The sequence below is a fragment of the Onychostoma macrolepis genome, chromosome 15 (assembly GCF_012432095.1).
Source record: "Onychostoma macrolepis isolate SWU-2019 chromosome 15, ASM1243209v1, whole genome shotgun sequence".
NCBI classification, from domain to species: domain Eukaryota; kingdom Metazoa; phylum Chordata; class Actinopteri; order Cypriniformes; family Cyprinidae; genus Onychostoma; species Onychostoma macrolepis.
The window spans coordinates 5539789-5553597 of NC_081169.1; the positions used below are offsets into that span (position 1 = coordinate 5539789).

Consider the following 13809-nt stretch of genomic DNA (forward strand, 5'->3'; position numbering starts at 1 on the left):
ACAAGGCATGTCCAAATCCAACAATCGCATCAAATTCTGTCTATCTGATCGATTTTTGAAAGTAGCATAGATGTCTCCTTTGCTGCCTATGATAGCCCACAGTTCTGTGTGTGTAGTTCTGTAACAGTAGAGCTGAAGAATAAAATGGTGTCTGAAAGTTGCGGATGACAGTCAGTTTGTGTTTTATGTTATGTATGATTTTGACCATTTTTTCAACTTAAAGTTTCATTTCTAGTGAAAAGTATTGCAGTAATTACTTATTTGTTTAGTTATCACCAAAGCACCTAATTTAGGTCATCAACTCAATAGTAGAGACTCCAAGGCCTGAAATGGGTGTGCCAGACAAAGGAGAAATTGTGCAGAATTGGGAGGGCTCCAGCAACAAGGTTGGGAACCAGTGCATTATTATACTGTTATGTTACCTCAGAAGCCTGTCTGTTTCATGAAGTACCTTCGTACACAAACGCTGCCTGTAAAGTCATTGCCTTTTAGGGCAGCGAGGCAACAAAGCATCTGCCTAAGCTTTGGGATGCAGCCATAAATTAATCAACATGGCAACTGCGAAAACGGATAAAATTAAACTAAATACAATCAACAGTAAGAGTTCTCAGAATACAGCTGAACAGAATACACATCACATGACAATGGATTGTGCTTTACATATATTACAATATCTTATTGTAGTCATCTCACATTTTCACTTTGTAACATCCATTCATTTATAATAGCCATTTACTTATTTTAAACAGGTAAAACCTTTCTCTTCTTTATAAATTTGTGAAAAGTTTGTTTTATTTCTTTTGTTCTCCACCCATAGATTATTGGGTTAAAACAACTCGGAAACAGAATGTATATTATGCTCATAAATACACGGTTGCTAGAAGAAACATTATTCCTTATTCTGTAGGACATAAATGCAATCAAGGCAGAAGTCAAACCAAGTGTCATAACAATAATGTGGGTAATGCAGGTATTTATGGCCTTTAAATGAGCCTTACCAGATCTAAACACAGAGGTAAAAATCACAATATATGAAATTGTAATGATAATAAAATCAGTAGTTGGGATTATGAAAGCAGACAGAAGTCCTACAATGTTATTAACAGATATATCTCCACAGGCTAACTGAACCAATGCCATGTGCTCACATAAACAGTGATCGATTATATTTCTACAAAATGACAGTTTTCCTGCTAAAGAGACCATAGTGATCATCAGAAATCCATTTCTGATTAATGGCACAAAAACAATTTTTGAAAAGTTAGCAATTTCCATGTATTTATGATAATTAAGTGGCTTGCATATTGCAAAGTAACGATCCAGTGCCATCCACAAAAGCAAAGTAGATTGAAATGCTCCAACAAAATGAATGCCAAACATTTGTATCAAACAACCTGTTAGAGATATACTACTCCAATTGAATAAAAAGCCAAGAAGCATGTTAGGTACAAAAAATATTGGCAAGATCAAGTCTAAAACTGTCATAATACCTATTAATACATACATAGGAGAATGAAGAGACTTTTGAGATTTGATTAAATATATGAGAATAGAATTTGCTGTGATAGCCAATAAAAACATCAGAAAGAAAGGAATAAATAAAAAGGGCCTGCATTTTCCTAGACTGTAGAAACCAATCAGCTTAAACTCTGTGAATGAAATATTTTGTGCAGAAAGATCATTCATGCTGAATAAAAGCCCTGTTCTGTTTCAACAAGTTGTGTTGCTAAAACTGAGAATTTATAGTTGATCAAGTTTCCCTCTTAACAATATACGTATACCCTGAAATAAAATACATATTTACACCATGGCGACAAATATAAAATCAATGTTTCCGTTGCAATAAAATGACAATACAAAACAAATTTACTATCAGTCAGATAAGAACTGTGTTGTCTTTGAAGCTTTCATTACACTCATTAAAATTTATGACAAGCTCTAAATATACTGTTATTTGGCTATATGAAAATATTTGTCTATCAACTACCTCTAATAATACGTCATGTTTTTATCTCACTAGCTTGTCTCATGGTAGTCAGAGTATTTGCAGGCCTAATCATGAGTGGGCCTGTGAACTCTGTAGAGAATAACAGAAATCAGTTTCCATATTTGAGAAAAAAAAAAGGAAAAAAAAAATCTCAGTAGCTCTAACTCGTTCCTGATTACTGGACTGTTTACTTGGCTAGATTAATCTCAAGGGCCCTTTGTGTTTCTGTTGCTACTGTATATAGTCAGGGTCAAACTTACTTTCATCTTGCTAAAATCACACCAAATAGCACTCAAGGGATACAGGCTTAAGGTCTGAGTTGACCAAGAGAGACTTTTAACATCACCAGGGGGCCAATTATCTTATACAAGTTAATTGGGCTTTGTTTCACCACAGATTATTACAAGTGATGTCATGCCAATTGCAAATCATCACAAACCATTTGCATGAGAGTCTTAATGTTCATGGTTGAAATAATGAAATAATAAGAGCAACAATTGTTTTTCACATATGGAAAATCTAAGGGCACAACAGGACCTTGTTTATGACATTGTGACTAAACTTGCATCATGACCCAGTTTATGGACATTTGTGTAATTTACCAAAAATATGCTGGTACGTACTGATTTTATTAAATATTAGAAAGATTTCAAGAGTTCTGATACTTAATCTTACAGCACTGGGATTATTTGTTTTCTGCTTGACTGTGTTTCCCCGTTTCATAAATCCTGTCAGTATGTGCTGCGATATCACACTCTGGCAAGCATAGACACAGAGAAACAAACAGTTGCCCAATATACAAACTTTAAGGAGCCATGCTGGGTCACCCTGGTCAAGTCAGGTCACCAAGCTCTCAGGCCATCTCAGCTATTTCTAGACTGACAAAGTCTTTGTACTGAGAATCATCGATAGCAGCAGCCAACAGCCCTGTTGTTTATGCCTATATCTCAAATACATGACTTCAAACAATTACAATAGACTGTTAGCAGTAGGGGTGTCCCCGACTAAGGATTTTCATAGTCGAATCGGAATTTTCGAATCATGCCGATAGTCGACTGATAATCGAATCATATATTTGGGGGCAGGGCAAAATACATTACCAAGAGTCAAGTCAGACTTTCGACAGTCATAAATACACAGGGAAAATGTGTAACAAACGCCTCGCAAACGGGGGAAAATAATGTTTTATGTTTTGATTAAAAGATAGTTATCATTAAACGTCAGCGAAACCCTTAAAAATTCACAACATTTTTTTTTTTTTACAATAGTGCGCTCATTATAATGTTATGTGAGTTCTGCATTTCAGTTTTGAGCTGCGCACGCTGAAGAGGACCAGTAGACTGAAGCATATGATAGCCGGTTTTTAATCAATGGGATTTAACTCATTTATCTCACATAGAATACGCTCCGTTATTTATATAACATAACGTTAATATTACGACTTATAGGCTATCTGCACAAAATGCCCCGAATGCACATGAACGCGTCTGCATGGCTCTGAATGAACTCTTTTTGTGGACGCGTTCTTCACGCAATAACATGCAGAAACACAACTAAACACTAAAAAAATCACAGTGTTTTATTATAATAGTGTTCTCATTATAATGCTATGTATATGACAGTGCCAGTCATAGTTATTAATATTCTGCATTGTGGTCCTGCTCGCACCACGCAGTGAAGAGATAATTACCGTAGCCTATGTATAGTAGGGTAGGCTACTACAATGAAGCGCTTTACTGTAGCGTAACTCAACCAAATGCATCTTATATGAGATAAATAATACATACACGATATAAATAAACCGACTGAAACGTTTTGAAATTACTTGTTGTACCCTGCCTGATCGAAAAGAAAATTATGCCTTCCACTCTGCCTGTGTCAATTTGAGTCTTGTTAAAGATTTAAATCCCTGCCGCCAAAATGCTCCTCTGTCGGTGACGGATTAGAAAGCGAAACTTTAATCTATAGGGGAAGTTGGATTTATTCACGCACATTAATATTTATTTAAAGCTTCTTTCTTTTAAGATTCTTATTTACAGCATTATCATAATAGGCTGCATATTAACTTATTGGGAGAAAACCGGTAGTTCGATGTGAAATCAGACATTTGATCACCCCCATATAGCAAAAATGGCATGATCATAACACCCCGCGAATATTTGACTGTGAGATTGGGAGTCGAATCAGGCTCCTCGAATCGAAGCATTGAATCGTCGACTATTGGGGGACACCCCTAGTTACCAGTCAATTTTCTTTCAACATCAACAAAAGCCAAAAGGTGGAACAAAAACTGCATCTGACATAGCATTTACAGTATGTTTATTTACAAAGACTGCTTAAAGCTGCTCAGTGACATGTATGGTATTTATACACACACACACACATTGGTATTGGTGGTTTGCGGGGACTCTTCTTAGGCTTAATGGTTTTATACTGTACAAACTGTATTTTCTATCACCTTACACCAACCCTACCACTTACTGAGAACTTTGTGCATTTTTAGATTTTCAAAACAACACATTCTCACTCCCAACTCGTCACATATTGTTGCTTGGTCAGGACCACTTGGAATCACTTTTTGACGCACAGGGTAGCCCTTCAATTTTTTGACTTGCAGGGTCCTCCATTGCTTTAAGAAACCTTTGCTGTCAATATGCAGACGCGAAAGGCATTAGGAATTTGATCGTCAAGATTAAATTATATATTGGGTAATAATATTGCCATTATTGCATATATGTTGGAGTGTGATTTTTTCAATATAAACAGTCACAACAATTTTATTTACATTACACTATTTGCACATTTGTGCATATGCATATTACTAATCAAAAATCAAAATCAAAAAGTTTTTATACATTTACGGTAAGAAATGTACAAAATATCTTCATGGAACATGATCTTTACTTAATATCCTAATGATTTTTGGCATAAAAGAAAAAAATATATAATTTTGACCCATACAATGTATTTTTGGCTATTGCTACAAATATACCCCAGCGACTTAAGACTAGTTTTGTGATAAAAAAAAAATTAAAAAATCATGCAGCAATGCATGCTGGAAGCCATGGATGAGTTTTGTACTATGCTGGTACCCAGCATGCACTGCAGAATTAATTTGTATTTTTTTTAATGGTCACCATTGTTGAGGTTCGTAAGCTGATTCTTGATGTCTGTGTGTGTGTCACAAATCCTGTCCCTGCACTTCTGTTCATTCACCACCAGAGATCACTCGCTCACCACATTGACTTTCACACCATGCTTCACACTGGATTCCATTTCCCATCATTGATTGCACACACGGCTTATTGCACTAATCACACGCACACACTGATTACATGCCTTATATAAACTCTGGACTTTCTTTCCCTCACTGCTAAGTATTGTATGCGTTTATCACTCTCCCAGCGATAGCTAGTCTACGGAGCCCATTTTATTGACTTAGTCTTAGTCTTTGCCTTGCCTGTTTTCCCGTGTTTGTTTCTAGCCCGTGTTCCCTGGATTAACCCTTGCCTTGCCGTTTGGACTCTGTTTGCACCTCTCTTGGATTCTAGCTCGTGTACCTGGATTATTCTCTCTGCCTTCCCCATTGAATACTGTTTGCCGATCGTCGACCCACGCTTGTCCTAGGATTACTCTTTGTCTTGTCCCTGCCATGCCTGTTTGCCATTGTTTCGACCCTGCCTGTATTTATGACCATGCCTTTAAATAAAAGCTTGCACATGGATCCGCACGTCTCACGTCTCGTCAGCCCCGTTACAGAATACTCGGCGTCACAAGGATCCAGCAACTTCTCAGACGGACATTGGTCAGGTATGGACACAACTAGACTATTGTTTGTCCTTAAACAAGGCCCACGGTCATTGGAGAACCATGTTAGAGAGTTTTTAGCATTCGCTCATTATTCAGATCTACCGGACATAATCCTGATTGAGATTTTGTGTGATGGCATTAATCAGCCTCTGCGATCTCAGCTCAGACGCGAGGGTCCGCGTTCATCACTGAGTTGATTTTTGGACTATGCTTTATTGACTGTTGGTTCAGTGTTTACTGTGGGTATCGCAGAGGAATGCGACACTGCACTCACTCATATAATGGCAGCTACACTAGAGCACGAGCACAAAATGGTGGCAACAGCGGAGCCCGATCGCAAAATGGCAGTCACAGCTGATCTTCACGAGTCAATCCAAGTCACAGCTGATCTTCACGAGTCAATCCAAGTCACAGCCGATCTTCACGAGTCAAGCCAAGTCACAGCTGATCTTCATGTCGCAGCTGATCTTCACGAGTCAAGCCAAGTCACAGCTGATCTTCACGAGTCAAGCCAAGCTAATGTTGATCATCACGAATCAAGTCAAGTCACAGTCAACCTTAAAGAGCCAAGTCAAGTCGCAGTCAATCTTAAAGAGCCAAGTCAAGTCACCATTGATCTTCGTGAACCCAGTCAAGTCACCGTTGATCTTCCTGAATCCAGTCAAGCTACTGTAGATCGTCATGAGTTGGGTCAAGTCACAGTCAATCTACATGAATCAAGTCAATTCACAGTAGATGTTAAAGAGTCAAGCCAAGTCACAGCAGCATGTCACAGCTGCTCGTCCAGGGTCACAGCAGCACGTCACAACTGCTCGTCCAGAGTCACAGCAGCACGTCACAGCTGCTTGTCCAGAGTCACAGCAGCACGTCACAGATGTTCGTCCAGAGTCACAGCAGCACGTCTCCGCTGACCTTCCAGAGTCGGGTCATGTCTCCGCTGACCTTCTAGAGTCGGGTCACGTCCGGGCTGACACACCGAGATCATCAAGGTCAGTCTTCCATTATCCCAGTCTGGTATCCAGTGTGAGGTATTCACCGCTGGTGTCTGCACGCGCAGCTGGTATCCCCAAACCCACTCACTCTAGTCCTCCTGTTCCTGAACTGATTCCCCTGTCTGAAGTGCTTCCCATCATGGGGATCGCATTTTGGTGTGTTTGGGCTGCATACACCACCACAGAACTCCCAGAGGTGGCAGCGTCCACTATGATGTCTCTAGAGGTGGCGGCTGACGCTGCAGAACCTCCTGACGTAGTGGCACTCGCTGCTGTGTTCCCCGAAGTGATGGTGCCCGCTGCAGTTTCTCCAGAGGTGGCGGTACATGCTGCAGAACCTCCCGAAGCGGCGGTGCTCACTTCAGCTCCTCGTATGGTGGTGGCGCCCAGTAATGTACTCTCAGCCTGTTGTGTTGCGGTCGAAGAAACCATTACTGAACTCTCCCTGTGTCCTGAATTTACCACTGTAGAACCTCCAGAGGTGTCAGCAGTATCCGTCAATGAACTCTCGTCCTGTACGGTCACGGCTATGGAGGCCATCTGCATATCCTCGTCCTGTCGCAGCCAGAAGGGCTGCCCCTGAACTCTTCTGCCTGTCCTGTCGCAGCCAAAAGGGCTGTCCCTGAACTCTCGTCCTGCCCTGTCACGACTATGGAGGCCGTCAATGAACTCTCGTCCTGCCCTGTCACGGCTATGGAGGCCGCCTGTGAATTCTCTGCCTGTCCTGTCGCAGCCAGAAGGGCTGTCTCTGAACTCTCGTCCTGTCCTGTCATGGCCACGGAGGCCGCTTTTGAACAGTTTGTCTGTCCCCTTCCCACCAATGTTTTTAGTTATGGACTGCTTGCCCCGCTCAGTTGCCACCAGGGAAGAGATTCATAGACTTCCCATGTTCCCTACCTCAGTCCTTGTGTCTGTGCATGTTCTTTCTCCTCCTTGTGTCTCAGTTTTCCCTAGGTCCCCGTCTCTGCTGTGGATTCCTGATCCGTCGTGGTGTGCTCCTGCTCTATCTGCTCCGCCGTGGTGGTCTTCAGGTCCGTCTGCTCCGCTCTGGTGGTCTCCTGCTCCACCTGTTCCATCTGCTCCGCCGTGGTGGTCTGCTGTCTGGTTCTGGTGTTCTTCTGCTCCGCCTGTTCTGTCCGCGCCACCGTGGTGTTCTGCTATCTGGCTCTGGTGGTATTCTGCTCCGCCCTGGTGGGCTCCTGCTCTGTCACACACTGATTACATGCCTTATATAAACCCTGGACTTTCTTTCCCTCACTGCCGAGTATTGTATGCGTTTATCATTCTCCCAGCGATAGCTAGTCTACGGAGCCCAGTTTATTGACTTAGCCTTTGCCTTGCCTGTTTTCCTGTGTTTGTTTCTAGCCTGTGTTCCCTGGATTAACCCTTGCCTTGCCGTTTGGACTCTGTTTGCACCTCTCTTGGATTCTAACTCGTGTACCTGGATTATTCTTTCTGCCTTGCCCCATTAGATACTGTTCGCCGATCGTCGACCCACGCTTGTCCTAGGATTACTCTTTGTCTTGTCCCTGCCATACCTGTTTGCCATTGTTTCGACCCTGCCTGTATTTATGACCATGCCTTTAAATAAAAGCTTGCACATGGATCCGCACGTCTCACGTCTCGTCAGCCCCGTTACAGTGTGTCTAGTTGCTGCGATAGATTAATTTTGATAGATTTTTGTGGTCAAACTGTTTGGAAAGTCCTTTATATTACTGTCACAGAACGGCTCTTAAAATCACTTTTACTATAACCAATACAACATGCATTTAACCAGAGACTAAACACACACAATGAGTCTATGTTCACTCTCAATGAGATCATTTCACTAATAGATGATAGTTATTATAAGCTTATAACAACCAACTACTAATCATTTTCTCTAGGCTTTTGAGCTGTAACAAACATGCTCGAGAAACACATGGTTACAACCGCCAGAGGGAAAAAAAAAGAAAGAAATTAATACATATGTCAAGGGTCAAGAGCCCAACTAAAGCAGACACTGATCTCTAACATGGTTACTTCAAATGAAACAATAAATCAACATCTAAACCTTAGTTAATTCTCAATAAGATATTCTGTAGATGTCTAGCAGAAATAAAATCAGTCTGGTTATTAATAAGTGGAGCTGGTGATGTTATTTGTGGGGTTGTTTAATCAGATCTTGAGATTTAATGTATTTTATTTCAGTTGATTTCATCTAAGGCTGTGACTAAAGTTAGTTGTTGTTCTTGTATTTCTCTTTCTGTCAGTGATTCTGTTTGTTAACAGCAGGTGTTCATCACTAATGCTCAATCAGCACTCAATTAATCACTTAATTACTTAACTGCAATGTATATCTTATTTTAGTGAACTCAACTGAAATAAGTTAATAGAACTCATAATTGTTAGTTTAAAACACTTAAATTGTTTAAGGCAATACGTTTCCTCAAACGGATTGAGTTAACCTAACTTGGGTTTTTAAGGCAATTGGTTTACTCAAACGGTTTGAGTTACCGTGACTTATCGGGGATATATATCTTCTTTTAGTGAACTCAACAGAAATAAGTTCAGAGTACTCATAACTGTTAGTTTTAAAAATTTAAATGGTTGAAGGCAATCAGTTTCTTCAAATGGTTTGAATTAACCTAACTTGACGAGTTTTTAAGGTAATCGGCTTACTCCCCATCGGTTTGAATTACAGTGACTTGTCAGGTTTTATAGTGAAACAGTTAACACCTGCTTACTGCATAGCACTGACCTCTATACTTTACAACACCACATGCATTGCTACAAAGAGATATCTAAGGCCGGAAGTCAAGGGTCAAAAGCCCAACTAAAGCAAACGCTGATGTCCACATCTGTAATTCTCAATAACAGCAGGTGTTCATCACTAATGCACAATCATCATTTAATTAGTCACTTAATTATCTCATTAACTTTAACTCTTTGAGGACTTGGGATTTGACTTGAGACTTGCTTGTGACTTGAAAGGAATAGGCTTGTTTGAGATGAGCAAAATCTGCACAGAGCCGTTCACCGGTGATCACCGTGAGATGCATGCCGGTTAGAAAAGTGTCCGAGTCACGTCTGCCTTGCTCTGATGTCATGCTGACGTGTATGGAGTGAATTTTGTGCCAATATTCATCAAACAAATCCAGTGTTTTGCAAATAAACACAATCTGCTTTGCAAAGAAAACTCGTCTTTCAAACAAACGCAAACTGATTTGCAAATACAAAATTATTTGAGAGAAAATGCAGATGTATGGACAAATATGTATTGTGTGTTACAACTGTGAGACTCATTTGCCTTTTTATGATGAAATGTGACTTGATTTTCTCACAAATGCGGCAGATGCAGGCGGATTTTCTCACATGTGTGCAGACGGATTTTCTCAAATGTGTGCAAACAGATTTTCTCACAAATGCAATCCAAAAACAACAGATGGAGCTGTTGGTCAATTTACGCTAGTCTCTCGAGACCCGAAACACCTGTTTACCTTTTCAGGGAATACAGCAGACCAACATGAGTGGGGAATACAGCAGACCAACATGAGTGGGGAACAGGTGAGTTTCTGTCTTACTATATCTATAATTAACCATTTAGCCTACGTGTTTTCTGGCGTCCCCACTACAATGTTAGTGAGTGAAATTCACAATAAGTGCTGTAAAGTTGTTAACATGATTGATTAGTTCAAAAATCAGTAGTGACATGGCTAAACATTTAACTAGGCAGTCTTTCTCTATAAAAACTGATCCATTCTCTGTACCTCTTATCCTCTGTTGGATCGCAGGATATAGAATATATAGGCTACATATGTTGATACAATTGTTCAACATTCAAAAAAATGCATGGGGTATAACAATAAATTGTCACAATATATTGTAATACTAAAATGCAGATGCATTTTGTATCGCGACAACTGTGTACCAAAAATGAATGTTATTTTTACGTTAGGTCAAGTAAGATTTATTGTCATTCTGCTTTGTTGAGACATAGCCTCCAGTGGAGAGAAATGTTGTAGGCTACCTCTGCAGTAAAAATTTAAACAAGTATAAAACTACACATAGACAACTTACTGAAAGGAGTAGGCTAAACTAATTACAAATAGGCTACTATAATCAAACTAGTTTAAGTTCAGATGAGCTTTATTGTGATTCAGCTATATAAATCTACCGAAATAATATATAAACATCAATATCCCTTTCGAAAATTAACCATGGTTTTACTAAATAAATACCATGGTGTTTGCAGAAAAGCTGCCATAACAGAAATGGTAACCTGCAAAAAAAAAAAAAAAAAAACATGGTTACCACACTTTTACTATAGTAAAACCAACTTTAATTTTCATAAGGGATATCATAGTTTTTTATCATATTTATGTTTATATATAGCATACAGTAGTTTATATGCACACCTTGTACAACATTTAAAACTAAAAGTGACCTGTAAAGAGATTTCATATTTCAACCAATATTTTACTCTGAATACTAGCAGATTTTAGTCTTACAATAGCCTGTTTGGAAAAGTCCAACTCAAAATATGTAGCTTTTTATATATAGCCGAGCAATATTTTAACTCATGAAGTTAAGAATAAAAGGCTACTGTCAGGAATTATATTAGTGGCTTTTCTTCAAACGTTCATCATCTGAGTCACTCCGAGAAGAGTCCTCGCTGTCCAGAGTGTGTCTTGACACAGAATAAGAAAGTAGGCTAAATTCTATGATGAAGCTTGACATTTTGATGGCATTTTTCAGGGGCATCTACATGTTTATCTGGCTGATCTCAGATCATTAACATGTGAACAGAGTGCTCAGTGTGAGGCGGGATCACATTACAGGAGAAACTGTACCTCTCCTTACTTTCATACAGATTGTATAGGCCTAATCAGAGAATATTTGTTTTCAATTTGAATTGGTTTGTTTAAAAGTAGACATTTCAAGCTTTCTATACATATATGTATCATGTATGTGAGGCACATATTCACTGAAATTCAGGTTGTTTTATTAATGTGCCAGTGAAGAAAATTCCCAGAGATGGACGAGAACGCACCCTGTTTGTTTTCTTTATTTGAGAAAAACACATTGTTCTGTTGTTATTAAGACTATACACCAATAAAAGTAGAACCTTTGCAGTTTAAAACTATGCAATACTCGTATCTGTATTTTTAGTTATTTTCGTGGTCTTCGACCCCAAAGATTATTTTCTAATCCTTCCATTGTTAAAATTATTCTGAAATACTGGTAAACCACTGTTTATTAAAACACTGAATTTAGTATTCACAATTTGAATTTTGAAATTCACAATAAGTGCTGTAAAGTTGTTAACATGATTGATTAGTTCAAAAATCAGTAGTGACATGGCTAAACATTTAACTAGGCAGTCTTTCTCTATAAAAACTGATCCATTCTCTGTACCTCTTATCCTCTGTTGGATCGCAGGATATAGAATATATAGGCTACATATGTTGATACAATTGTTTAACTTTCAAAACAATGCAGGGGTATAGCAATATATTGTCACAATATATAGTAATTTTAAAATGCAAATGTATTATGGATAGCGACAATATTGTGTACCAAAAATGAAAGCTTAGACAATTTAATTTAGTATCAGATATAGTAATATCACCCATGAGAAAATTATTTACAAAAAAAATGTAAAACAAATCACATTATTTAGTGCAATATCTAAAACTTTTTAAATGTTATAACACTGTGCAATCATTTGTGTCAAATAATTATGTAATTTTGTAGCTAAGCAAAATGATGAATATTTCTCTTCTGGTGTCACTCTTGTCCTGTGAATTGGGGAGAAGGATCAAGTTCACGCTGATATAATACTAAATTCAGTGTTTTAATAAACAGTGGTTTACCAGTATTTCAGAATAATTTTAACAATGGAAGGATTAGAAAATAATCTTTGGGGTCGAAGACCACGAAAATAACTAAAAATACAGATACGAGTATTGCATAGTTTTAAACTGCAAAGGTTCTACTTTTATTGGTGTATAGTCTTAATAACAACAGAACAATGTGTTTTTCTCAAATAAAGAAAACAAACAGGGTGCGTTCTAGTCCATCTCTGGGAATTTTCTTCACTGGCACATTAATAAAACAACCTGAATTTCAGTGAATATGTGCCTCACATACATGATACATATATGTATAGAAAGCTTGAAATGTCTACTTTTAAACAAACCAATTCAAATTGAAAACAAATATTCTCTGATTAGGCCTATACAATCTGTATGAAAGTAAGGAGAGGTACAGTTTCTCCTGTAATGTGATCCGCCTCACACTGAGCACTCTGTTCACATGTTAATGATCTGAGATCAGCCAGATAAACATGTAGATGCCCCTGAAAAATGCCATCAAAATGTCAAGCTTCATCATAGAATTTAGCCTACTTTCTTATTCTGTGTCAAGACACACTCTGGACAGCGAGGACTCTTCTCGGAGTGACTCAGATGACGAACGTTTGAAGAAAAGCCACTAATATAATTCCTGACAGTAGCCTTTTATTCTTAACTTCATGAGTTAAAATATTGCTCGGCTATATATAAAAAGCTACATATTTTGAGTTGGACTTTTCCAAACAGGCTATTGTAAGACTAAAATCTGCTAGTATTCAGAGTAAAATATTGGTTGAAATATGAAATCTCTCTTTACAGGTCACTTTTAGTTTTAAATGTTGTACAAGGTGTGCATATAAACTACTGTATGCTATATATAAACATAAATATGATAAAAAACTATGATATCCCTTATGAAAATTAAAGTTGGTTTTACTATAGTAAAAGTGTGGTAACCATGTTTTTTTTTTTTTTTTTTGCAGGTTACCATTTCTGTTATGGCAGCTTTTCTGCAAACACCATGGTATTTATTTAGTAAAACCATGGTTAATTTTCGAAAGGGATATTGATGTTTATATATTATTTCAGTAGATTTATATAGCTGAATCACAATAAAGCTCATCTGAACTTAAACTAGTTTGATTATAGTAGCCTATTTGTAATTAGTTTAGCCTACTCCTTTCAG

The 13809-nt window shown here is 38.3% G+C and overlaps 1 protein-coding gene across 1 annotated transcript; it reads right to left on the bottom strand.

Annotated features, from left to right (window-relative positions):
* Window positions 1-741: 741 nt before the first annotated feature.
* LOC131520630 (olfactory receptor 52K2-like) lies at window positions 742-1692 on the bottom strand. Its single transcript, XM_058745011.1, has one exon. The coding sequence runs from the start codon at window positions 1684-1686 to the stop codon at window positions 742-744; it is 945 nt and encodes a 314-aa protein (XP_058600994.1). The 5' UTR covers window positions 1687-1692.
* Window positions 1693-13809: the final 12117 nt, after the last annotated feature.

Bases quoted from the DNA above. Each gene is read 5' to 3' on its own strand.
- LOC131520630 (XM_058745011.1), bottom strand. From the start codon at position 1,686: ATGAATGATCTTTCTGCACAAAATATTTCATTCACAGAGTTTAAGCTG.